The sequence below is a fragment of the Pteropus vampyrus genome, unplaced genomic scaffold (genome assembly GCF_000151845.1).
Source record: "Pteropus vampyrus isolate Shadow unplaced genomic scaffold, Pvam_2.0 Scaffold207, whole genome shotgun sequence".
NCBI classification, from domain to species: Eukaryota; Metazoa; Chordata; class Mammalia; order Chiroptera; family Pteropodidae; genus Pteropus; species Pteropus vampyrus.
In genome coordinates, this window is record NW_011888988.1 from 2,278,348 (window position 1) to 2,304,893 (window position 26,546).

Consider the following 26,546-nt stretch of genomic DNA (forward strand, 5'->3'; position numbering starts at 1 on the left):
AGAGGGGTGCCGGGCGCGCGCCAACGCCGCCGCTGCCGCCGGGGACAGCCCGGAGGTGGGTAGCCAGTGACCGTGGCGGGTCCTGGGAACGTTGTAGGTGACCTTTTTTTTTGCTTTGGTTGACTCGGTTGAAAAAAAAAGAAATGCACAAGACGCTTTCCGTTTCCTACCTCGGCTCCTACGTGCGCTCCCGTGGGCGGGACAGAGGAAGTGCCCGGTCTGGCAGCGGAGACAAAGGCGCCGGGGGCCAGGACCGTGCGCCGCGGCCAAGGCTGCGCTCCCGCCCGCCCGCGTCCACGCATGCCCCTGCCAGCGTCCCGGGTTTCCCTCCCGGGTGCGGAAAATTGCGGACGCTGGTCCCCTTGGCCGTGTTAGAAGTGCGCCTGCCTGACTGCTGCGGCTCCAGTGACCCCCAAAGTTAGAGATGTCTTTAGCTTTCTACTCTCCGGACTCAGTTTCCCTCTTTTCTTCTAAATTTAGCCTTTAGGTGGCACCGATCTTTGTGTGGAAAGGATGTCCTCCCGCAATCCCTACCAGAGCGAGCGGGAGAGGTAGTAGGATGGCATCGATCTTAAGAAATGTGCTGCTTCCTTGGTTCATGGCTCTGGGATCAGGGCAGTCAGGCTGGTGGGTTGGCTTTCTCGGTGGTTTGCATTATCTGGGGGTGAGACTCATTGTTTCTGTCCCTTTCTGTTTTGTACCATTCATCCATTCATTCACAGAGCTAGGCATTTACTTCAGTGTGGTAAGTGCCGTGGGAACAGAAGTCGCTCAGTGGGAAGACTTCACTAAGGAGGTGGTGCTTTTCATACTGGAATTTGAAGAATAAGCATGATCCTCCCCCCGCCCCCCCCAGCCCCCCCGACTCTTTTACTCCCTCCTTTCTTGGTGGCAGTCCCTAACTAAGATTACATGTTGGGTAAGGACAGTCAGTTCTGACCTGAAAGATTCAACTAAAAGTAACAGGACGATGTGTTTGTCAGGTGCTTTAAATACATTGTTTCTAAACCTTACAGTAAATAAAGAAAGGCTTAGAGGAGAAGCCAAAGCCACAAACTAGGACATTTGAGTAGTACTCCTCCTTCTGGATCAAAGTGTGCTTCATCTACTGTTTACTTTGTTCCATCCTTGGGAAATAGGTTATAAAGGCTAACTTAGGGTGAAGCCCAAGTCTCTGGAGAGAGCAGTCATTTCTGTGGGTGGCTAGATGTTGGTGGAAGCTCTGCAGGTAACATCAGGAACTAGCCAGGGTGGACCTTACTCACCTGTGTGTCTCCTGCTTCTAGTGCAAAACTGGCAGAGGGGAAGTGTTTTATGTTACGCTGGAATTCCCTGGCTTGGATGAAATCCTTGTTTTCTTGTAGGGGTTCTTTGCCTTTTTGTGCCATGGACCTCTTTGGAATCTGGGGAAGTCAATTTTTTAAAAGGCATTGAAAAATACACAGGGTTACAAATTCTATGGAAGCAAAGTTATCAAAATAGTGTGGAAAAAAAATTGTAATAAAGTATTTTATGTGGTTATTAATTCGTTAAGTAACAAAATGCAGTTCTGTATCAAATAACTCATACTTTCAAAGTAGCGATGCCCATATAAATGATATTTTGCAGTATTCGTAATAGCTACACTGTGGTATGAAAGTATCTTGTGACTGTTACTGGTGCGAATGTTACCAGAAATGCTCTTACTACTTTGGTTAGTTGTCCACGTTTATAACCAAATGGAATCCTGAATTGCAGTTAGAGGTTTGTGACAATAAAGATGTTTGAGAAAAATAATAAGTTTATGGCCCCCTGAATTCTCCGTATGGACATCTTGGAGGGAATCTGAGGTTACAGACCCTGCTTAGTGACCATTTTTCTTCTGAGGTCTTACTGTCCACCCTAGATCATTACCAATAGCTATTTCCTTCTCCCTCAGTTAGTGTTACTTCTTGATCAAGATCACAATTATTTCTGTCAAGAGGGAATTGCTGGATTGTTCACATTCTCCGCCTGCTCTGTTCCTTCTGTGGGTAATTCAAGAATATTCCTATGATAGTAGATGTGTGTCATGTAGCACATGACAGCCTTTTTCTTTCTTTTTTTCTTTTTTTTAAATGGAAATGAACCTAAATGGCGTATAGTATTATCAGTTTCAGGGAAGAAAAAGGAGTTATCACTACATATTCCACAGACATTTAAAAGATTTTTAAGATGTTATGAATAATTTTACGGTAATACATTTGAAAATTCATATGAAGTGGACAGATTTTTGAAATATGCCTTACCTAAGACATAAGAACTAGAAAATCTAAATAGTTCTGTATCTATTAAAGAAATTAAAAACCTTTCTATAGCAAAATTTCCTGGCCCAGATGGCTTCACTAGTGAACTATTACAAACATTTTTAAAAAACGAAAAAGAGAAAAAAAAGAAACACTCCCTGGCCGCTTTTACGAGGCCAGCGTAACTTTGTTCAAAGGCTCGATAAGGACATTACAAGAAAATTATAGGCCAAACTCTCACAAAAAAGATGTGAAAGTCTTAAAACAATGTATTGGTAAATCAAATCTAACATCTATAAAAAGAATACTAAATCATCACCAAGTTGGACTTATTCCAGGAATGTAAACTTTGTCTATCTTAGAAAATCAATAAATGTAATTAACCACATACACAGAATAAGGAGAAAAAATATTTGGTAAAATTCAACACCTGTTCATGATAAAAACTTCTTGCAAGCTAAAACACTGTTTAGAGAAATTAAAGATTTAAAATAACGGAGAGGAAAAAAATTAAAATAATGGAGGGTATGTCATTGCTCCGCATAATAACTCTATGGATTCGGTATAATTCCAATCAAAACCTAAGCAGGTGTTTTTCAAAAATAGTTAATAAGCCAGCTCTAAATTTTATTTGGAAATTCTAGGCAGTCTAAGAAAAAGGGCAAAGTTGGATGATGTAAGCTACTAGATCGATATGAAGTATATTGGTTGGCATTGGCACGATGCTAGACAGACCACAGAACCGAGTAGAGAATCAATAAACAGGCTCACACATAGTGGCCTCTTGATTTATGACGCAAGCAATACTGCAGTGCGGTGAAGAAAGGATAGCCTTTTCCATAAGTGATGGTGGGCCAGTTGGATATCCATATGGACAAAATGAATCTTGATGATCTACCTCATTCCATATACAAAAATTAAGATACCTCATACAGCTAAATGTGAGAACTAAAATAATAAAGCTGCTTCTGGAAGAAAGCAAAGTAAAAGATATTTATGACCTAGATGCAATCAAAGGTTTATTGAATGGGATACAAAAAGCACTAATTATAAAGGAAAATATTGGTAAGAACTGTTCATCTAAAGATTCCATAAAGAGAGTGGGAAGGCAAGCTACGGAATGGGCGAAGGTATTTATTTGTAATGCACATATCCAATAAAGAACTCATACCCAGAATGCAGAAACAACTACAAATCGTTAGGAAATAGATGGCCAGCCCAATAGAAAAATGGCAAGTCACTTCATAAAAGAGGATCTGCAGATTTTTAAGAAACATTTGAAAAGGTGGTTAACCTCATTAGTTATTGGAGAAATGCAAATTAAAACTATAATGGGCTATCAGTATACACTCATCAGAGTGGCTACAATCAAAGAGACTGCCAGTGCTAAGTGCTGATTAGGATACGAACAAGCAGGAACTCTCATACATTGCTGATAGGTATGAAAGATAGTATAACTGTTTTGGAAATTGTGCTATCACTTACTAAAGGTGGGCATACCTATCTCCTCTGACCCAGCTACTCCATTCTTAGATAAACACTCAATAGTAAGGCATATATAGAGGCATGAAAATACATGTAAAAGAATAGGCAGAGCAGTATTTTCATAATGGCTTCAAGTTGGAACAGCCCACATGTTCATCAATAGTAGAATGGACAAATGCATAAATAAGTTGTTTATACAATGGAATACTCTAAAGTAATGAGAGTGAACAAATTACTGCCTCACATAAAACATTGGATGGACCTTACAAAAATAATTCTAAGAAGAAAGTAGACACAACAGAATAAGAGCTATGTGATTCCATTTACGTGAAATTCAAAAATGGGCAAAATTAAGTAAACTAAGGTGATAGATATTAGGCTAGTGGTCACTTTTAGCGGAGTTATAGGAAAAGATGGAAGGAGTTTCTGAGGCATTTAATTTTTTATCTGAGTCATAATTACTAGAGTGAGTCTGCTTTTTGAAAGCCTTATATATTTTTTTTTCTTTAAGTGTATTTTAATATAGACTTTACTTAAACTATTGTAAAATATTTGGTTCATTCAGATGCCCCTAATCTAAGGAACCACATTTGGGGGATCTCACAGATGGGATTTTTATGTTTTATCTTCACAAATGGCACAGTTCCTAATTCTCGGTAGGAGCTCATGGATATTTGTTGAATGAAGAATCAAGTCTAAGATTTTATTATTTGAAGTACTGTTTCTGAAGAAAGAGAGGTGACAGTCTTACCCTGTTGTCTTTCTGCGACATCTGGAGTTTTGGGTTCAGCTCTAGGTTCCTATGCTATAAAGGGACAACTGACAGAATGGTGAAGGGTCTGGGAACCAAGTCACTGAAGAAATGGTTGAAGGAATCATGGATGTTTTTCCTGGAAGAGGGCTTGGGATGAAGTGGGCGGCATTAATTATCTTTAAGTATTTGAAGGAGTATTATTGGAAGGCATAATTAAGCCTTTTTAGTATAATAGCGATACTATTAAAAACAACAAGAATAAGCATTTCATAGCTTCCTATGCCCAACGTGCTGTTCTACCACTCTGTAAACTCATTTCATCTTCACAGCAATCTGAGAGTTGCTGTTATCTTTATTTTACAGATAAAGAAATCGAGGCACAGAAAGTAGCAAAGCTGGGATTCAAACTTTGGCATTCTGACTCCAGACTCATCCTCTAAACCATCACGTGGTCCTGTCTCCATGCCTTAAGTTCTAGAAGGTACAAAGGACTAGTACCAGAAGATATTTTAGAAACAGAGGGGCAGATTTTGACTTAGTTTTAAAGAAAAAACAGGATAACAATCAGAACTGCTTAGAAGCAGAGCTTCCCTGCCTTGTGATATGTCTGGAAATGGTCAGGTAGATTATTGTAAAAGGAATTCCCAAACTGGCTGCAGTGGGACCAGACGGCACTAAGGTCTTTGCTGACAGTGAAATTCCGATTTGAGAGAATAATTGTTTTTTTTCATTCTGTCTCTCTCTCTCTCTCTCTCTCTCTCAACCTCCCTCAACCTTTTGACATTTTGTAGAACAAAGATTCATTGTGAAATGTAGTTTTTCCACTAACATTTCAGATTTTATTTTTCAGGAACTCTGACACACGGATATGGTAGGCCATGTCCCCGCCCCTTTCTTAAGGGGCCTTTGCTGCTCTTCCCATAAAGAGATGAAATCTATCTTCTCCTCTTCCTTCAATTTTTACTTGCTTTGACCAATAAAATGTTTGGTGGATTCTGGAGCCTGATCCTTAAGTGACCTCGCACCTCTTGCGTTTGTGCTTCTGAAACCCCAAAGCTTGTGCTTCTGAAACCCCAAAGCTACCATACTGTGAGGGGACTCATCTACGGAAAGATGAGTGCCCACACGGAGGAGAAGCAAGGCACCTAGCTGACAGCTCGCACCAAATGCCGGACGTGTACGTGAGGTCATCTTGGTCCCTCCAGCTTCCTTTGAGCCATGCGGTGGCTTATGAGTGATGCCAGGCGAGATCAGCAAAAGAACCACCCAGACTGCCATCCCACAGAATCATGGGAAAGTATAGATCTTTGTTGTTTTAAGCCACTGTGTGTTGGGGATGGCTTACTATGCATAACTGTGAAGCATAGCTGATACTTGACATTTTGGTGTATATTTGGAAGTAATGGCACATATTCTAAAATATTCCTTAATTCAGCCTTTTGCCCAGTCCAGCAGACTTCCTCCAATCTATCTAATCATTCCTCTGTGTTGCCGCAGCCTTTCTGGGTTTGGAGAAGTGTTTCCCTTAGTACCTGTGGCTAGAAGAATAAGACTCTTTTTGAGACTCTTAATAGGGTTTGGAGAAAACTGCGATGATAAAGGGCATGAGTCTAGACTTGAGTTTTCTGTCAAAAGTCATGTAATTTATATTCTGTGAAATAGGTTTCAGTTTCATTAAATTGGACCCTGGAAAAGAGCAAAAGTTTCATACAGTGTTTGCAAATGTGCTAGAATATTGCCTTGCTATTTGATTTTCTTCAAAGCTGCTGTCGTTCGAGTGGGCATGTGCTCCTTTGCCTTTACTACTTTGTGGTTTCCAGAGTGTTCATTTGTCCCTAAATTTAGAATTATTTCAGTTTTACTCAGCTCTTATCTCTGTGTAACTGCTGACTTTCCCCTCTTCTATCTGAGCTAAATCGGTTGGATTTAGTTTGTCTTTTTCAGTAAATGTCTTAAGGAATGTATGAGTTAGATGTTTCGCATGTATTTTGATTACATCTAGTTGATTTTCAAATTTTCTTGGCTTCTTAGGGAATATATAAATTTTTTTTTTGCATTTATGTAGCTTATATTACTTTCTAGCTTTCCTGATGGATTGATTTCATCCTAGATATTGAAAAAAAATAAATAAATCGGGTGCACTCTGCAAGAACAGGAAGAGGGAAGGCTCCGCAGTTCGACTCGGAGCGTATGAATCTGAGCTCAGCTGCTTGCTAGTTGTGTGATTTGGGGGCAGGTATCTTAACCTTTCTGGGCTTTGGTTTTCTGTTGTGTTAAATGAAAATACCAAAATGACCAACTTCAAAGAGTTGTTATGAAGATTAAATGAGATAATACTTGTGAAGTGCTTTCTCAGCACAGATAATCTGTAAACAGTACTTATTACAGTACAGCTGTCATTGAATTATGAGAAAACCCAACAGAGGAACATTTCAGTGTAGGACCTTGAGCGACATTTGTTGGTGGAAGTGGCGGTGGCGATGGGGCCATCAGAGGGATCGTTAGCATAATGCTTACAGCACGGCTTTATGGTCCTGGTGTGGGTGAGTATGTGGCGATAGCCCATTTAGTGCTAGATATGAAGATCGAGGAGCAGAAACAGTTTAAAATGGAAATATTGGGATCCATTCATTGCATGCATCGAAAATAAAGATGAAGAACTTTTGGCATGATAATGGAGTTTGCTGGGGGAAAAGCATCTTACAGACATTACGTTTATGCAGATGTCAGCCTTTGGCACAGTGAGCTGTACTCTTCTGCCAAGATGAAGGAACAGGGTTTCTGCTCGTAAGAGAGTGGGGGTTGGAAACTTGGGTTCTGGTTTTTGCTCCATCGCTGGCTCTTTCATGTGCTTGGGTAGATTGCTCCTTTCCCCTGAGCAGGATTCTGATTCCTGAAAAAGAGCTAACAGTCAGCCCTCCCGGTGAGGATGGCATCTTTGAAAGTGGGCGGAGTGTAAAATCACAAGGTATGTGCAAATGGAAGTCGCTTCAGTTTAGAAAAAGCTCTGTGAGCTGAGGGATTCTTGCCATCTACGTCCAAGATTTTATTCTGAGTTCTGTAGTTCCCGGATGAATACTTTTTTGAAATACCCAGCTTTGAGGCTCTAATACCCAGTACAGAGGTAAAGTTTCCTGTGACTCCAGGCTGACTTCGATCCCAGGAGAACCTCGGCTATGATTTCCTCCCAATACCCAATATCAAATGCATTTTCCCTTTGTCTTCACTTGCTTCGAATTTCTCACTCCTGTCAATATTTAGCTGTGGTCTTACAGCTTTGGAGTTTCTGTTTTTTATTCTTCGTTCCTCCCTCCCCCCGTCCCCCGTTTTTGTCATCCAGTTGCCTCCTCTACTAGTTAGATAGTTCTAGCACTTTCTCTCCACTTCGTGCTGAGGGCCTGACTCACCCACCTCCCTGCCTCCAGACTCTGCCACAGTGTCAAAGGGCTCCTTCCTGAAGCCTTCATTTGTCCCTAAATTTAGAATTATTTCAGTTTTACTCAGCTCTTATCTCTGTGTAACTGCTGACTTTCCCCTCTTCTATCTGAGCTAAATCGGTTGGATTTAGTTTGTCTTTTTCAGTAAATGTCTTAAGGAATGTATGAGTTAGATGTTTCGCATGTATTTTGATTACATCTAGTTGATTTTCAAATTTTCTTGGCTTCTTAGGGAATATATAAATTTTTTTTTTGCATTTATGTAGCTTATATTACTTTCTAGCTTTCCTGATGGATTGATTTCATCCTAGATATTGAAAAAAATAAATAAATCGGGTGCACTCTGCAAGAACAGGAAGAGGGAAGGCTCCGCAGTTCGACTCGGAGCGTATGAATCTGAGCTCAGCTGCTTGCTAGTTGTGTGATTTGGGGGCAGGTATCTTAACCTTTCTGGGCTTTGGTTTTCTGTTGTGTTAAATGAAAATACCAAAATGACCAACTTCAAAGAGTTGTTATGAAGATTAAATGAGATAATACTTGTGAAGTGCTTTCTCAGCACAGATAATCTGTAAACAGTACTTATTACAGTACAGCTGTCATTGAATTATGAGAAAACCCAACAGAGGAACATTTCAGTGTAGGACCTTGAGCGACATTTGTTGGTGGAAGTGGCGGTGGCGATGGGGCCATCAGAGGGATCGTTAGCATAATGCTTACAGCACGGCTTTATGGTCCTGGTGTGGGTGAGTATGTGGCGATAGCCCATTTAGTGCTAGATATGAAGATCGAGGAGCAGAAACAGTTTAAAATGGAAATATTGGGATCCATTCATTGCATGCATCGAAAATAAAGATGAAGAACTTTTGGCATGATAATGGAGTTTGCTGGGGGAAAAGCATCTTACAGACATTACGTTTATGCAGATGTCAGCCTTTGGCACAGTGAGCTGTACTCTTCTGCCAAGATGAAGGAACAGGGTTTCTGCTCGTAAGAGAGTGGGGGTTGGAAACTTGGGTTCTGGTTTTTGCTCCATCGCTGGCTCTTTCATGTGCTTGGGTAGATTGCTCCTTTCCCCTGAGCAGGATTCTGATTCCTGAAAAAGAGCTAACAGTCAGCCCTCCCGGTGAGGATGGCATCTTTGAAAGTGGGCGGAGTGTAAAATCACAAGGTATGTGCAAATGGAAGTCGCTTCAGTTTAGAAAAAGCTCTGTGAGCTGAGGGATTCTTGCCATCTACGTCCAAGATTTTATTCTGAGTTCTGTAGTTCCCGGATGAATACTTTTTTGAAATACCCAGCTTTGAGGCTCTAATACCCAGTACAGAGGTAAAGTTTCCTGTGACTCCAGGCTGACTTCGATCCCAGGAGAACCTCGGCTATGATTTCCTCCCAATACCCAATATCAAATGCATTTTCCCTTTGTCTTCACTTGCTTCGAATTTCTCACTCCTGTCAATATTTAGCTGTGGTCTTACAGCTTTGGAGTTTCTGTTTTTTATTCTTCGTTCCTCCCTCCCCCCGTCCCCCGTTTTTGTCATCCAGTTGCCTCCTCTACTAGTTAGATAGTTCTAGCACTTTCTCTCCACTTCGTGCTGAGGGCCTGACTCACCCACCTCCCTGCCTCCAGACTCTGCCACAGTGTCAAAGGGCTCCTTCCTGAAGCCTCACTCAAACAGTTAAATGTCCTGGCCCACAAGCCTGAGGCTTTTTCAGAAAATCAGACCCCAACTTGTAATCATTTCTGTTTAAGACCCTCTGCCACTCGGCTACTATTTTTTGCCTAACCTATCCTCATGGTTTCTTCTTCACAGTCCTGACCAGCGTTCCCACTGAGGTGGAGGTGTTCTCAGACAGGTCTCTCCCTCATCAGACATCCAGTGACCCTCCTCAGCTCTCCCATATCAATGGTACGACCTCACTGATGTAGATTGGCCAGGTAGACTCTTACTTAAAAATGGACCGTGTTGCTATAGACTGGCTATTTCCTGTAGAAATAATGTTAGAAACGGTGTTTAGTTTCTAGGCTGTGTCACAGATGCCCACCCAGCCGATAATGTTTCTGCAGGACTGAATCTACGCATGAAAAACAAAAGCGTTACTTACCCCTTTGAGTAAGGGCGTCTCTGATTTCATCAGTTGCCTGTGCCTCAAGAAGAGCATGCTCGTTGAGAGAATGAGGAAGAGAAACTTGAGAATTTTCTGAGAGTGTTTTGGAACCTTTATGCGTTCGACCATTTTTTTAAAGTTCTAGTTCTAGTCCCAAATGTACAACTTTCCTTGTCTTTGATACTGTTGTGTCATTAAATCCTTTAAAAAACATATCTACTTTAATTTGCCGAGTGCACCGCTGAAAGGCACAGAAGAAAAAAAAAAGCAAGGGGAGGAATTTTTTGAGATAAGTGGGCAAGAGTTGAAAAGGGAGCTGTGAGGAAGAGGTCTGTTGAGAGGAACGTGTGGGTGTCTGGGTGGTGGTGTCGTTTGGAGGTCGCGGTCCTGGAACTGTGAGCCATGACCGAGGAAAGTGAGAGGATTGTATACAACTCCTTTGGGATAAGGAAAGCGGCGGTGAGGAAGAGACTCGGGGCAGAGAGCTCTCTGGGTGGCCTCCAAGGACAGTCTGTTTGTTGTCCAGGTGGCCTTGGGTCGGGTGTGGGAAGGAAGAGTGGGACATTAGAGAGCTTGCTGGGTGGCCCGCCTGCCGAGGGAGGCCGAGAGGCCAGCGGGACGTCCACCTCCCACTAAGTATCTAGTTCCCCGACAGTTAAATCATTGATGCAGAAGAGCAGTCCTAGAAGAGGGTGTCCTTGGAAAGCTACTTTTAGTCTCCAAGATTATGTTCAAATTCCGGTAGCGTTTTTTAGGGGGTTCAGCTCTTCGCTAATCACAGATTCTTAAGTGAGGAGGTCACATCCAGTATAATCCAGTGTCATCGCCGCCTCTTTCCAAAGGAGAGACACCGTGAAACCCAGAGAGTAAAAGTGAATCTCCCACTAAAGGGAAGACCACCACGTTTCTACAAAGTTCCAGAAAGAAATTTTAAGGTAGTCTAGGAGATGCCAGGTATTTAAAAATAAAGCGACTAGAAATGCATGACGCTCGGACTGGTTCTGAAAAATAGCAAGGAAACCTGAGAGTGAGCTGGCGAAGTCCTAGGAATCAGAGCGTTTGTGATTAAAAGCCTGGTGTCTGCTTTAGGGTCTCAGGTTGCAGGGGAAACCCGGGCCGGACTGACTTTTGAGGCTCTCTGGTTGGAGGACCACTGACTTCTGACCTCACATTTTATGAAAGCCGAAGTTTATATCCTTTCCTGTTCTGTCTCACCTCAGCCTGAAGAAAGGGGTTTCTGAGTGGCAGGTTCTAGGCCAATATCTCCTTGAACTGGCATTGACGGCACCAGCTGTGGCTGAGGGGTCGGGTGGGTGTCCAGGGGTCCCAAGACCTGGATTTGCTCCCTATCTCAGTTATTTCTGACCTCGCATGTTTCACATTTGTCATTCATAAAATGCCGACCTCCCTTGCTCTACCTACTTCACTGGGCTTTCGTGAAAATAAAATGACATAACGTGTGAATTCTGATTTTTGGCATTGCTGTCACATGTTAGAAGTGCTTGCTTGAGGCTTCAGAGTTTGCTCTTAATTTGGCATCCACAATGAGACATATTTGAAAAGTTGAAGTAAACCAATGAGGGCCGTAAAAGGGCTACATTTACCTAGCTTTTGTTATTTGGGAACTGATCATTTTATTTTCAGAGTTTCAGGACCTAACTTTCCATCACCTGCTCTCTTACTTAGAACGTAGACACGGCCGCCATGACAGAGAGATCTAGAATAGCAGAGGCTGAGACAACCTAGAAGTGCATTTCCCGAGAAGTAATAGTCGCAGAGGGCAGATCTGGAGGAGGGGTGCTCCATGGAGTCACGGATGAGGCACTTCTATCATGTTTTCCCACGTGGCTTTTGCCTCTTGGTCCAAGATTCCAACTCTGCCCAGGAGGAAGATGACCACAGCCTCACAGAATCAAACATCTACACTTGCCTACACTATGGAGATGAGCTCAGCATCCATGTGATGAGATAAAAATTCAATTACTGTGTAGGAAGAGAGACTGAATATTGCAAGGTGGACAACGAGCAGTGTCTGCCACAACTGCCTGGGGTTGTGTCATGAGCTTCCTTTGCAGAAGTGCACAGAAGATGGAAGACAGAGCAGTTTTCATTAGCTTGTTCTTATGAGCAGCTATGGGATGACATTTGAGGGGGAGAACGAGGAGGTTAAGGCTGATGGCTCAGAAGAGGTTGGAGATGATTTGTGCTTTTCTTTTGTTCAGGCTTTTGAAGCCAGTTTTTTATTTGTGGAGCAACTTGTAGTTCCTTCTTGCTACATCACATGCCCTGTGCTTGGTGCTGGGGACTCAGAAATCATGGTCTCTGCTTCCTAGAGGTTTACTCCACAGGGGCAGACAGGTGTGTCAGGCAATGAGGACAGAACTGTCTGGTGTACACTGCGATGGGAGGCAGATGGGGGCTGTAATTGCTCAGAGGGAACCCTAGGCAGGTTCGTGTGTGTGTGTGTGTGTGTGTGTGTGTGTGTGTGTGTGTGTGTGGCTGGCGGGAGGATGTTTCACTGGGTTATATCTGTATCGCCTGGAATAGCGATGGGTCCCTAGGAGAGCGTGTGAACTGACTGGTGGTAAGATGCTGTTCTCTACTGTCATATCCTTGGCTTGATGTTTTTATTTCTCTTTCTCTTCCTAGAAACTCTCAAGTTGGGCATTGGGACCTTTTGTCACAAGGAGCAATGCTGCCCCGATGGGAACTGTCTTTGTACCTGCTTGCTTCTCTAGGCTTCCACTTCTACTCTTTCTTCGAAGTTTACAAAGTCTCCAGAGGTAAGCTCCAACTATTCTGCACTTGTATCCAGGAAGAAAGGTGGGAGGGAGTGCTTAGAGGTGGAGGGTTCAGGAAGGTGGTCTCATGGGCCTGGGGTGACGTGGGCCCCTCTTTGCTTTCCTCTCCTCTTGGACAGTTTGAATCAATGGTCTGAGTCAGCGGTGTTTTCCACCATAATCTGGGGTCTTTTAGGTGATCCTGTGGCCAGTCTTCTGTATTAGGGTTTGATTCAGTGGCTGTTGAAGGCCATGGAGGGGATTTGCATTCATAATTTGCGGTAACCGGTTAAATTCCCCCCACTCCTCCCCCACTATCACTCCTCACAGACATGTGGAGGCAGCTTGTGGTGTTGGAGGCCCAGATTCCTTTCATCTTCTTGTTCTGCTGCCTTTAGTGCTTTTGTATGTATTTTCAAGAGGGATCATCACCCAGTCCATGTACCTGCCCATAGGAAGGAGGTTGGGAACCCTCCTGTCCTTAAGGGCAGCTTGGCTAGTTACCCTGTCACTTCCCACACCCAGTTGGCCAGCACCGAGTTCTGTGGCCACAGCCTAGAGGCTGAGAAATATAGTCTTTATCTTAGTGGTCATGTACTACTTAAAACCTCCCCTGCTGTGGAAAAAAGTTTTGGAGGGACCATGAGTGATCACTTCCATAATCAGGGACAGTCTCCTGGAGTGATGGTGAGCCTTCTCTTGAGGAAGACCAGGAGTCAGCCACATAGAGAGGGAGGCAGAGGATCTGTGGACAGAGATGAGTTTGCAGGCAAACGGACAAGCACGTGCAGTGCCATCAGGGTGTGAGAAAACAGCATGATCTGGGCACTGCAAACTGCTCTGTAGGACGAGTGTAGAGTGTGGAGGGAGAGTGGCAAGTGTTAAGCTTAGATCAGAAAGCGGGGATGGTTGTGAAAAGCCTTGTATATTCAGCCGAGGAGACTGGACCTTATCTCGAAGGCAGGGGGGTCTCCGAGTGTAGTTGTGGTCAATGGCAAAGGTAGGTTTTGGGAAGCACAGTTGAGAGTACTCTGCCCTCAGCATCTACCTCCTTGTGGATCACTGAGACTGACTGGGATAGGCATCACCAGGGTTGACCTTTCTCCCATTCTACATATGTCCCTCTCAAAGCTGTAGGCTTGGTTGCAGAGACTGCCCATCTAAAGGAGGTGAGGACTTTTGTTGGGCCAAAGCTGTCCAGTAGCTGCATTCCCCTGCTGGAGCCTCTGAACTCCCAGGGCCCATGTAGAGGGAGCTAACCTGCTCTATGTCAGGCACTGTATTAGGTACTTAATGTACTTGTCTCATTCAATCTTCAGAACAGCTCTATGAGACGATGTATTACTTGGAAGACGGGCTTGGTTGCAGAAACACAGCCTGCAAAATAACTGTGGTCCAGGGCTAGCATGGTGTCTAGAGAGTGTCAAAGACCCTGGTTCCTTCTACCGTGTTTCTTGCCATCCTCAACATGGAGTTCCACTTAATGATGTGAGGTGGCTGCTTCAGAGCACGACCGGAAAGTTGCTTATCATATCTGTTCACACACTGTTCTCTAGAACCTAGTCCTGTAGCCACATGGACTGTGAGGGAAGCTAGTAAATGTAACCTGTGGTTGATGTGCCACTTATCCAGCTAAATTCAAGTGTTATATTATAGAGGAAGAAAGAAAGAATGAATATTAGTAGTTAATCAGCAGGCTTTTTCCTATATGGGTGTCTTGGTTACCCACAACTGCTTAGCAAACCGTCCTGCTGCTTTGCGATTTCTTATCTCTACTGTTCTGTGAGATTTTTTCCCCCCTTTTACATAGACATATTTTGAAGAGTAGTTTTGGGTTCATAGCAAAATTTAGCAGACAATAGAGGTTTACCATATACTTCCTGCCTCCGTATACAGCCTCCCTCACTATCAACATCCCACAGCAGAGTGAGACATTTGTTATAGTCAATGAAGCTGTGTTGACAGACTTTTATTACTCAAAGTCCATAGTTTGCAGTAGAGTTTCTTCTTGGTGTGGTTCATTCTATGGGTTTTGAGAAATTTATAATGACATGTATCTATCATTTTACAGTAGAGTAGTTTCACTGCCCTAAAAATCATTTGTCCTCTGCCTTTCCATCCCTCCCATCCTCCAAACCACTGATCTTTTTTACTGTCTTCATAGTTTTATCTTTCCCAGAATGTCAGATGGTTGGAATCAGACAGTATATAGCCTTTTCAGATTGATTTCTTTCACTTCACTTTAAGATTCCTCCATGTCTTTTCATGGCTTGTTAGCTCGTTTCTTTTTAGTGATGAGTAATATTTCATTCTCTGATGCACCACAATTTATCCATTTGCCTACTGAAGAACATCTCGGTTGCCTCCAAGTTTTGGCAATTATGAATAAAGATGCAATAAATGTCTATGTGAAGGTTTTTGTGTGAGCATAAGTTTTCAATTCTGTTGGGTAAGTATCAAGGAGCAATGGCTAGATTTTATGTAAGTGTATGTTTATTTTCGTAAGAAACTGCCAAAATTCTTCCAAAGTGGATGCACCATTTTGCATTCTCATCAGCAATGAATGAGTTCCTGTTTCTCTGCATCCTTGCCAGCATTTGGTGTTGCCGGTGTTTTGGGTTTTGGCTGTTCGAATAGATGTGTAGGGGTATCTTGTCGTTTTAATTTGCATTTCCCTTATGACATTTGCTTATTCGCCCTATATGTATCTTCTTTGGTGAGGTGTTTGTTCAGGTCTTTTGCCCATATTTTAATCGGAGTGTTCATTTTCTTATTCTTGAGTTTTAATAGTTTTTTTGTGTATTTTGAATAACAATTCTTTATCAGATATGTCTTTTGCAAATATTTTCTCTTAGTCTGTGGCTTGTCTTCTCATTCTTTTGACAGTGTCTTTTATAGAGCAGAAATTTTAAATTTTAATAAATCCAGCATATCAGTTCTTTCTTTCATGGATTGTGCCTTTGGTGCTGTGTGTAAGTCATTTTGATGGCCACGGTCATCTAGAGTTTTTCGTATGTTATCTTCTAGGATCGCTATAGTGTAGTATTTTATATTTAGATCTATGATATTCATTTTGAGTTAGTTTTTGTGAAGGGTGTGAAGCCTGTGTCTGGATTAATTTTTCGGCATGTGGGCATACAGTTATTCCAGCATCATTTGTTGGAAACACTATCTTTATTGTATTACGTTTGCTCCTTTGTCGAAGGTCAGTCAATTATATTTATGTGAGCCTATTCCTGGAATCTTTGTTCTGTTTCATGGACCTATTTGTCAGTTCTTTCACCAATACCACACACTCTTGAGTACTCGGGCTTTACAGTAATTCTCGAAGTCGAGCGACGTTAGTCCTCCGACTTTGTTCTTCTCTTTCAATAGTGTGTTGCTATTCTAGATCTTTTGCCTCTCCATGGAAGCTTTAAAATTGGTTTGTCGATATCCACAAGATAACTTACTGAGATTTTGATTGGGATTGCAATGAATCTATCAATCACGTTAGGAAGAACTGATATCTTAACAATATTTAGTTTTCCTGTTCATGAACATGGATTATCTCTCAATTTATTTAGTTTTTCTTTGATTTCTCTCATCAGAGTTTTCTAGTTTTCCTCATATGTAACTCGTACATATTTGTTACATTTATACCTAAGTTTTTCATTTTCGAGGGTGCTAATGTAAATGATAATGTGTTTTTAATTTTAAATTCCACTTGTTCATTGCTGATACATAGGAAAGTAATCGACTCTTGTATATTAATCTAGTACAACATTACTATAGTTTCTTATTAGTTCCAGGAGTTTTTCTTTGTCGATTCTTTGGATATTCTACAAAAGTAATCATGTTATCTGCATACAAAGACAGTTTGTTTCTTCCTTTCCATTCCATATACCATTTATTTCATTTTCTTATCTTATTGCATTAGCTGAGACTTGCAGCATGATACTGAAAAGGAGTGGTGAGAGGGGACCTCCTTTCCTTTTTCCTGATCTTGGTGAGAAAGCTTCTAGTTTCTCACCATTAATTATCATGTTGGCTGTAGCTTTTTGTAGACGTTCTTTATCCAGTTGAGGAAGTTCCTCTCTATTTCTAATTTGCTGAGAGTTTTAATTATAAATGAGTGTTGGATTTTGTCATCTGGATTTTGCACATCTATATCAAGATGATCATGTGATTTTTCTTCGCCTGTTGATGTCATGGATTTCACTAATTGATTTTTGTGTTTGGTGAGATTTATTTATTTGTTTTTTTAATAAACCTGGACTTGACTCACATGGGCAGTTCTTCTGCTTCAGGTGTTGTTGCCTGGGGCTGCCATCATCTGGTGACTCAGCTGAGCCGAAATGCCCAAGATGGTTCACTCACATGGCTGGCTGTCAGCCCTCAGAGTTCAGCTGAGGGCTGTGATTCTAAGTAGCTCTTCACATAACATTTCTCATAACAGAGCATCTGGGTTCCAAGAGGGACTGTTGTAAGGGCACAAAAAAGCAGAAGCTTCAGATCTTTTTAAGTTCAGCATGGCAAGTTGTATAGGTCGCTTCTGCCTCATATGTTGGTTAAAGCAAATCATAGGGCCAGTCCAGATTTAAGGAGAGGAAAGACTGTTCCCTTTATGGTTGGAGTAGAACATATGTTCAGGGAGAGAATTCAATTTACTACCTATTGGTTTATGTTTAAATTTTTTATTTCTTCTTGTACCTATTTTGACATTTTGTAATTTTTGAGGGATCTATGCATTTTTTTCAATTTGATTAGTATGTTGTGGTTCATAATACTGTTACTTTTATTGTTTTGTTGATTCTTTAGTTGGCTTTTTCTTTCTTATTGTATATTTTATTTATTTTCTCCTTTATTCCCATCCTAACTCCCTCCCTTGTTTGTCTTTTCATTTTTCTCTCCCTCCCTACTGTTTTTTATCCCTTTGATCGAGTGTGCCAGAGATCTCTTTTTATTCTCCAATTCATTGATTTCTGCCTTATCTTATTGTTTCCTTCCTTATTGTTTCTTTGGGTTTGCTCTGTTCCTTTTTATTATAATTTCATTAGATGAATGCTTCACTCATTTATTTTGTAAGGAATCTATTTGTATTGTTGTATTGTTTCTGATTGTTTTTCTCTGAATGATTTCCAGAAGAATGTTTTTAAGGTTCTTGATAAATATATCCAGATTGTTCTCCAGGAGGCTGTGCCAATTAACAGTTCTGTTGGAGAGAGTCCACTTTGTTTTAGTCTCAGTAAGTTGAGCCTTTATTATTTAATCCACCGTCATATGTATTTGGTATGTGATATGAGGTGAAGAGTTAAATTATTTTTTTTCCTAAATAGATAACAAAACACAATATATTAAATCTTTCTTTCCTTGTCGAATTTTGATGCAATCTTGATTATGTACTCAATTCTTATATATACTTCAGTCTGTTTGGGGAGCTGTCTTTTCTGTTTCTTTGATTTCTCAATCAAATTTCCCATTAATATTGCACTGCTTAATTATTTTTGCTTTATAAAATCTGAGTATCTGGTGGAGTAAGTTATCACTCATTTTTATTTATTTCCACACTATTCTTACTGGTTTATTCTTCCAGATTTGAAATTCTAAAAAAAAAAAAATCTCATTAGGGTCATATTTGGAATTACAGCAAGTCTAGAAATTAATTTGTAAATAATTGACATTCTTTTAATATTGTATCTTTCCATCCAGGAAAATGACATGTTTTTCTTTATTTATACAAGGTCTTTTATTACTTCTCTTAATAAACATTCATGGTCTCCTTCATAATAAGCCCTGATAATATTCCTATTAAGATTATTTAGGTCTTTTCTTTTGTTCTTTTATGACCAGAATATTTCCAATGATATTTTCTATAATTTCTAGCTGATTATTTCTGGTTTATAGTAAAGGTATTTATTTTGGTTTATGTATTTTATATTCTAACATTTTATTGATTTCTCTTAATGTTCCATTGGTTTATCATTTGATTCTCCTGGCTTATGTATTTAGATAATATCATCTGCAGATAATGATTTTGCTTTATCTATTATTTCTTAGTAGGACTTCTAGAACAATCCAGTTAATTGTGAAAGAATGCTGTCCTTATTTTAATTCTAACTTTAATGGAAATTCCTGTATTATTTTTACCATTACTGAAAAGTTGAATAAGCTTTGCTTTAAAAAAAAATCATGTTAAGAAATCTTGGTAGTTCCCTTTCACTGAATTTCTAAAATCAGCAATAAATGTTCAATTTTATCCATTTTGAAAGTCTCTATTCAGCTGATTACATAGTTTCCAATATAGTTCATATATATTCCTATAGCAAACCTGCCATGACCATGGGTTTTCAAATACACTCTTTGTTTCCAAGTTTTAAAAAATAGATGTAAATCATTTTTAAGTGAGATTGGTTGGCTTGTAGTTTTATTTTTTGTTTCATTCTCAGATTTCAACATTAGCATTTTATTAACTTTATAAAATTAGTGAGGAAGCTTTTCTTTTTTTCCCCTTTCATATTATGGAAGTGTTTAATTAGTGTATGAGATGTCTGTGTCAGAGTTTGATATCATTCGCTTATAAGTTTGTCTAGGCATAGAGTTTCTTTGGAAGTTGATTCTTTGAAAACTTTTCAGTATCTTTCAGGGTTATTGATACATTTAGGTTTTCTTCTTAAGTCAGTTTGAGTAATTTATATTTTCCCATTTCATTGAAACTTTCAAATGTATTAACATACTGTTGGACATTATATTCTTAAAATATTTTGAATCCCATATGTATTTCATTTCTCCTGTTTTAGGAGATTTACCATAGGTTCTGTCTATTTAGTAGATTAATTCTCTTTTTCAAAGAACAACCTCTTGGATTTATTTGCAAATTCTACTATTTTTCTATTTCCTGTGAAGATTACTTTATAATGAACAGCAGCTATTCTAGATCCTTCTGGCTTTATCGAACCTAGGCTCGCCTTCTTTAATGCAGTAACTATCTTCCTGAACAGGTGCATGTTGTTGTCATTTTATAAATGCAACTATATATGCTTTCTGTTGATTTGCATTTCATTTTACAAGCACTTTATTTTCATTTCTTTAATCTTCAGTCATCAGTAGTTAATGTTTCTCTGAATAAAGCGTGTGACACCAGGGACCCCTGATATTTAAATAAATACAGGGCAAATTATTATTTCTTTGAATTGCTACCTCCAGTTTCTTTGTTTTTATGTAGTGGGTGTTCTTAAAGTAGGGTAAACTATAGTCGAGCATGTTCACCTGCTACCTTTTGTTTCCTCCTATACATACCTGTTACCACATCACCAATTTATAGATTAATTCACTTACACTGTTCATGCAACATACTAACCTCTCGTGGGGGTTGGTTTCGTTAATCAGAGGTAATTTTTCCTGTTTGCTTTTGTCACTAGAGGAATTTGGTTGCAGGATGGCCCATAACTTGGGGGGGCGGGGCAGTTCAGGGTAGGGACACAAACGCCACTGGTCCTGTCCTGGAGTAAGGGACCTCGCCTTGGGAACCAGGTGAGCTGGCTCACTGTAGATGAGGCCCCCAAGGGCCTTTCAGTTTTCACATCTTTTGCGAAAGTCATCAAGTGCATGGCCCCTGCAGGAGCTGAGGACTGGATGGCCTGTGTTGATGGCCAGCACTAGTAGTGGGTGTTATGGCACAGCTAAGGCTCCGAGTGTTCTATGTGGTGGTGCTTCGTGTTATATTTGATCCTCGTTTTCCTTGTTACTTGTGGCCAGGGTCTTAGGAAGCAGGAAGTTGCTACCTTCCTACCAGGATCCCAACTCTCCTGCCTGCTCCTTTCTTAGATTTGCGCTGGTGTTTTTCTCCGATGTTGACACTGGTCCTTAAAGGAGGGGAGTGTTGGCTTCCAGAGAGTCTCCTTTCTTAATGCTTTCAATAAACTTCTCACAGTGAAGTGAGAAGTTGGGCCAGGCCTGGGCTGGAGGGCATTCGAAGGCAACTGGCTCCTCACTCTACCTGCTCGCGCAGCCTGCGCTCCATGTGCAAAGAATGTATACAGAGCTTATGGCTTCCTCTTTGCCGGCCCGTTTTTGTCTCAGTCTGGGGCTTCTCCTACCTCACCCAGGAGCCCTCAGAACTCCCATACAGGTGGCACACCTGGTGATCTGCCTGGGCAGACCCCAGAATTCCTTAGGTGAGTAGCAGATGAGCTGCCCTGTTAGGGAGATTTGAAGGCCATTTATGTCCTTTGTCACCTTGCATCCTGTTTACATATATGGTTTCCTTTTGCTTGAGTGATTTCCAAATCACTGTTTCATTCCCTGAATAGGAACTGGGAGAGAGGAGCAACCCCTACACCTCAAGAAAGTCATGGAACAACCAGCTCTTTATCATCCCTCTTCTCTAGGATATTTTATAGCAATATTTGAGAGTTGCTTACCAGTAAATTCTCTTGTCTTTAGAAGCCCATCTTTTCTGCTCCTTTTTCATTTATTATTGTAGTCTGCTATACAACACTGGCTTCCTAGAGAAATAAAGAATCTGTAGGAGCTGATTAGAATTTCTCAAATGCATAGAAGCAGCAGGGGACATTAAGCTGTGGTTGGATCACTACTCCCTGGCAGTGGCTCCTATCAGAGGAGGGCTTGTGCACATGTTATGATCCCCTCTTACTGATTATTGCCCTCTGATCGCCCCTACACCACCCTGGTATTGATTTCCTGTCAAAGTGTTAAGGGTAAAAGGGGCAGGTTAGTTGGAGCTTTTAAGTAAATAGTTTACTTCCACAGCCTGTTGGCAGCGATTAAAATGCGGATCCTCTCGCTCAGGAGGCAGAATGGCGTTTTGATATTTCCTGTCATTGGGTGGTGGTTGGAGACGGAGGAATCAACAGCTGGCTTAGTAATGAGGGCTCATCAGCAGAGATGGGTTCATTTCCATGCTCTCAGACACGTTTATGCAGCATTGAACTTTGGGAAAGTGGAACCAAGGGCACCAACAAGCCCGTGTGGTGGGGAGAAAATTGCTCAGGCCAGGAAGGCTTCTCTCCATTTGCAGCATCCTCCGGCCTGAGTGCATGTGAGTTATGATGAAAACTCGTCTTGCCCAAAGGGTGAGAATATGGGATGCCCACCCAGAAGGTATAATCAGAGAAGGTCCGATGGTGCTTGCTCTTCAGGGAAAGACCTCCTGATACAGGACTCAGCTTCCATTCTCCTACGTCAGACATGTTCTGTAGCAAAGCGTTTCAGTTAACTGAAGACAGTCTGAAGACAGGGATTTCCAAAGGTGTCATGAATGGATTTAAGATGTGACTTGGCAGGTATCTCACATAGCATTTGTTTGTGTCAAGAAACCAGACAAGGGTGATTTGTAGAAGTTCTCTAAAACATGAGGGAGACTTTTTGGTCCAGAGCTATGTATCTTTTACTGTATCTATTAGCCATGGGGCTAATGAGTGCTTGAAATGTGGCCACTTCAAATCAAGATGTGCCGTAAAGAAAACATGTACTTTGAAGAAAACAGAAAAAAAGGATGTAAAATAACTCATTCATAATTAATATTGATTCTGTTTTGAAATAATGTTTGGATTTATTGAGATAAAATATACTAAAATTAATTATTATTTTTTTTTTACTTTTTAAAATGTGGCTACTAGAGACTTTAAAATTATATATGTGTGTGAGATAGTATTTCAGTTGGACAGTGACGGGCAGGGTTCTTCACAATTCTCCTATCTGCTGGGAGTCCTTTTACCCACTAGAGGGAGATGTGCTCCAGCTTCAGGAAGTCTGGGGCTTAGCACGCAAGCGTCGCCGCTTCTGGATGTACTCTTAAAAAAAGAATGAAGAAACGAACTCGAGTTTCTGCTTTGTTTCAAATCTATGTAATTCCGGTGTTCCTGGTGGTTCCTCTGTGTGTGTATGAAAGTGAAGCCAAACCCAAAGAGGCAAGAAGCAGAGAGATTTCCCACCCAGATTGTGTTAATGAATTAGGAGCTTCCTGTTACTCGTCTTTGCTGGACTGCAGTAGCTTGCTGTTTGTCTGCGGGCTGTTCCTTTGGACTCGAGTCTGTGCACGATACAGGGTGCGCGCACACACACACAGACACACACACACACACATGCACACACACACAATGTAATTTGTGTGCAGCTGTCACGGAGAGGACCAGGACTCTGCTGCCATCACACACGTGCATCGCGGTGGACCACGTGGCGTGCAGTGTGAATGTGTGGTGGAGTTGTGCCATGCGGTCCCCTGGGCCGGTGCTCAATGCCCCTCCCTTTTCTATCATTCTCTGGTCAGTGTTGCTTTTGGTCTCTGAGGCTGGGCGGCTGTTTGCGTCTTGTGTGTGTGAATCTGCCCCTTGATCTTACTCTAGACCAGCATCTTTTCGTGGTTAAGTTTTAGTAACACACGCTGCCCTGGTTTTCCTCTGACCTTTCTGGGCAGCTCCCCTTTGGTCTTCTGTGGGTTTTGTATGTTTGTTGGTCTAGGAAGTACCTGTTTTCCCTTTTCTTGTCTGTACACTCTGTGCCTTTTTGGGTGATGGCAGCCATTCTGGAGGCGTCATCACTATCTTACACTGAGGACTGCTAAGTCTTTGTTTCCGAGTGAGGGCACACTTGTGCTCTATGCACACCCGTCCAGCTGCCTACAGTATATCACAAAGACACCCCAAACTCGACCTCCATAGCTTCCTTGCTTCCTGTATCGTGGCACTCATCAGCACTGTTGTAACTTCTTACGTTTTGTTTGTCTCTCTTACCTAGTGCGCAGTAAGCCCCAGAAGAGCAAAAGACATGCCAACCTCGTTCTGTTTCATTCCTAGTAGCTCACACAGTGCCTGGTTATTGTGTACTCTCAAGAAGTGTTCGAATGAAGATCTCGTTGCATCTTTTGTTTTAAACCAATTGTATTATTTATTTATAAACATACTTATTACCACTATATGATTCCATTTTGTAATCCCGTTAGCATTATGTCATCGCGCAGCTGTGATCTCTATCACTGTGTGGCATGATCTGTTTATAAAAATTTTTACCACCTGTACAAGTGGGGGCATTTGCGCTAAGCCCTCCTAATGGTCCCTGTGCTGGAAGCTTCCTCTCTTGACACTTCTCCTTTTGTGAGCCTTATTACAAGTGGAAGGGGACATTTCCATCAGCCACACCATGTATTTCCAAGAACTTAGGTCACAGAAAACTGGAGAGGAAGGTCAAGGAGTGTGACCTGTTTCCATGCTTAAAGCTCAGTCCACAGGTGGCTTTTCTAGGACATGTTCCAATTTCTGTTAGTGCCTCTGCTGTTAAATTAACCCAGTTTTATTTAGATTTGTGACTAATGGACACTGTTTTTCTTCTCAGAACACGAAGAGCAACTTGACCGAGAATTTGACCTGGGGACTGGCATTTTATTTGGAGGATTAAAGAAGGTATAAAATGGATAAATGATAAACTTTTTCAATTTTCAAACCTGGTTTCAATTTTTTGCATCACTTTTGTATTGGTATTGACCCAGGTACAGTATTTAGCAGGCGTTGGAAATAAAGTACCTTTCCTGTTGCAAAAGTCATGGAAGTGCCATGTTGAGTAAGGAGTTCTTCGTGGTCTTTATCTTCTTATCCCTTGTCCTCCTCTCAAGACACCAGAAATCTGATCATGTAACCTTATCAGTTAATACACATTTCACTTTTGTAAAGTTCAGGAAGTTTCTTCCCAGCCTAGCCATATCCGTTAGAATCAAACGTGGCCTCGGACACTCCCTATACCAATTGCTGACAGCTGTAGGAACTAAGTGCCCTGGCTGTCCACACTGCCGCAGAGCATGCTGGGAATCTCCTACGCCTTTCCTCCCTGGTCCTGTGGTGGCAGTGGGCTGGCTCATTTATCTTTGGCTGCTGCTCCTTGTGACTGCTTAGGTAGCAGGCAGGGTGGCTGCTGCTCTGTCACATACCCCGTGCCCTTCTAGATGAGACAACATTTCTGTTCATTAGAGTATGTCGCGGGTAGGTACCAAATCTTCCTCTTCTAGATGCGAAATGCTAGACTCTTGTTTTCCTCTCAGTGGAATCCCTTGAAGCTGGGGTTCTCCTCATTCTTCCCCTTTCAGTTTTCCAGGACCCCCATTTCAGTAATGACTTGAATTGCCGGAGTCAAGGCTCCAGCTCTTGGTTGAGGGTTCAGGTCAAGGCTACTAGTAGCTGTGTATCTCTTTTTCTAAGCATTTTGATATATTTAAAAAATGATATCAAAACATTGCCATTTATCATTTTTTTCTTCTAAGGGTTTAGTATGTCAGATATATTGTATAAGTTCTATCAACTTTTGTGGGCCGGCTAGGGACATAAAATAATGCTTCCATTATAAGTTCTAAACACCCGACTTACAAATAAACTTTTGGAAGACAATTAGTTTGCAAATTGGGCGCTGCCTGTACTGATCATTTTTCCTCTTTGAGAGTTGCAGATCTTGCTTAGAATTGGAGCAAATTTACTTCAATTTCCATTTTGATTTTCTAGGGTAACCTGCCCTTCTTTCCAGCTCTGGCTCTGTCTGTATTAGACATCAGGCCCATGTTTGTCTGGGGCCAGAGAGTGTTCCTGGCTTTTGTTCCCCTACTCACCAGATAGCTCCATGAAACTTGGGATATAAATCAAATCTTTATTCATGGAATTATTTGTGCTTTTTATTTAACTGTGCTCTTTTTAGGATAATTAGTAAGACTGGTAAGGTAGGTGGCATTGTGCCTACTGCAGAAATGAGGAAATTTAGGAAGCTTTATGTCACGATGGGATTTGAGATGTAATAGGAGATAGCCCTTGTGAGTGTCTGGATCTGCTTTTTAGAAATATACTATTATTGGATCTCTTGCAACAGAAAAAAATGGTGATTTTTTCCCCCCTCTTCTAGAGTCACAATTATTTGCCAGGGGCAAAAATTGACTGACATTTTTAGCTGAAAGGAAGCAATTGTGAGGCAACACGAGAAGCTGAACAGAAGGTCAGGCCCTAACAAGTTTTGGAGCTACCCCAGATTTCATTGCCAAGGGCAGGCTCAGCCCTGCTGTGCGTCGCTACTTCTAGACAAAGGGGCTTAGTCTTTGCTGACTTTCCAGCTCCAACACTCCATCAAGTACAGATGCTTGGCCCCCTGCCAAGGCTCTAGGGTCCTGGGGAGTTGACTTTTTCTAAGCATTCTCCACAACAGGCCCCCCACCCCAACATAGGGCCCGGGTCAGGGGGTGTCAGTGTTCAGGCCATCTTGCCTGGAAAATGCGCAAGGTGCAGATACATACCGTTGGAATTCCAAAGGCTTGGTCTTCTGCCATCCTGAAAAATCTACACGTGACCGTCTGTTTATCTATGTAATGCTATTGAGCACCTCTTGTCCTCATCTTTCTATAGCTCATTATCTTTGTATAGAATGGGGGTAGTTTTGAATCCTAGAATTTAGAGGGAAAATGATGAGTTCTGGGGGATGGTTTACAAATGAAGGAAATGGATATTGTGTCCTTGGTGGAGATCATAAGACAGACCCAAGGGCCATACATAGCACTAGGGTGTTCACCGATGTCTGCTAAAAGTCTTATTTTGATTAAAACAGGGACCCCAATAGGTTCTGGACACTCATCGCTGAGTATTTCTTTTCTTGCAGGTTATGGGAGGTGGCAAGCAAACACTGCCACCAAATTGGCCCAAATTCTAATCAAAATGATAAGTGGCACAAGTGACATGGCGAGCTTTAGAAAGAAGCTGT

General features: G+C 41.5%; 1 protein-coding gene and 1 long non-coding RNA gene across 8 annotated transcripts in view; one reads left to right on the forward strand and one right to left on the reverse strand.

Moving 5' to 3' along the window:
- The window catches only part of LOC111746983, a 5,721-nt gene extending 5,371 nt beyond the window's left edge, over positions 1-350 (reverse strand). For both annotated transcript variants that reach the window (XR_002783347.1, XR_002783346.1), the window contains exon 1: positions 171-350. This is a non-coding gene — a long non-coding RNA (uncharacterized LOC111746983). The remainder of the gene's footprint in view (positions 1-170) is intronic.
- Positions 1-26,546, forward strand: part of HHAT (hedgehog acyltransferase) — a 243,721-nt gene continuing 217,175 nt past the window's right edge. For all 6 annotated transcript variants that reach the window (XR_896593.2, XR_002783344.1, XR_002783343.1 and 3 more), the window contains exons 1-3: positions 1-93; positions 12,694-12,827; positions 24,156-24,223. Coding sequence is in view for 1 of the 6 variants with exons in the window: in XM_011372461.2 (XP_011370763.1) it covers positions 12,737-12,827; positions 24,156-24,223 (159 nt within the window). In the remaining 5 variants the exon portion in view is untranslated. The remainder of the gene's footprint in view (positions 94-12,693; positions 12,828-24,155; positions 24,224-26,546) is intronic.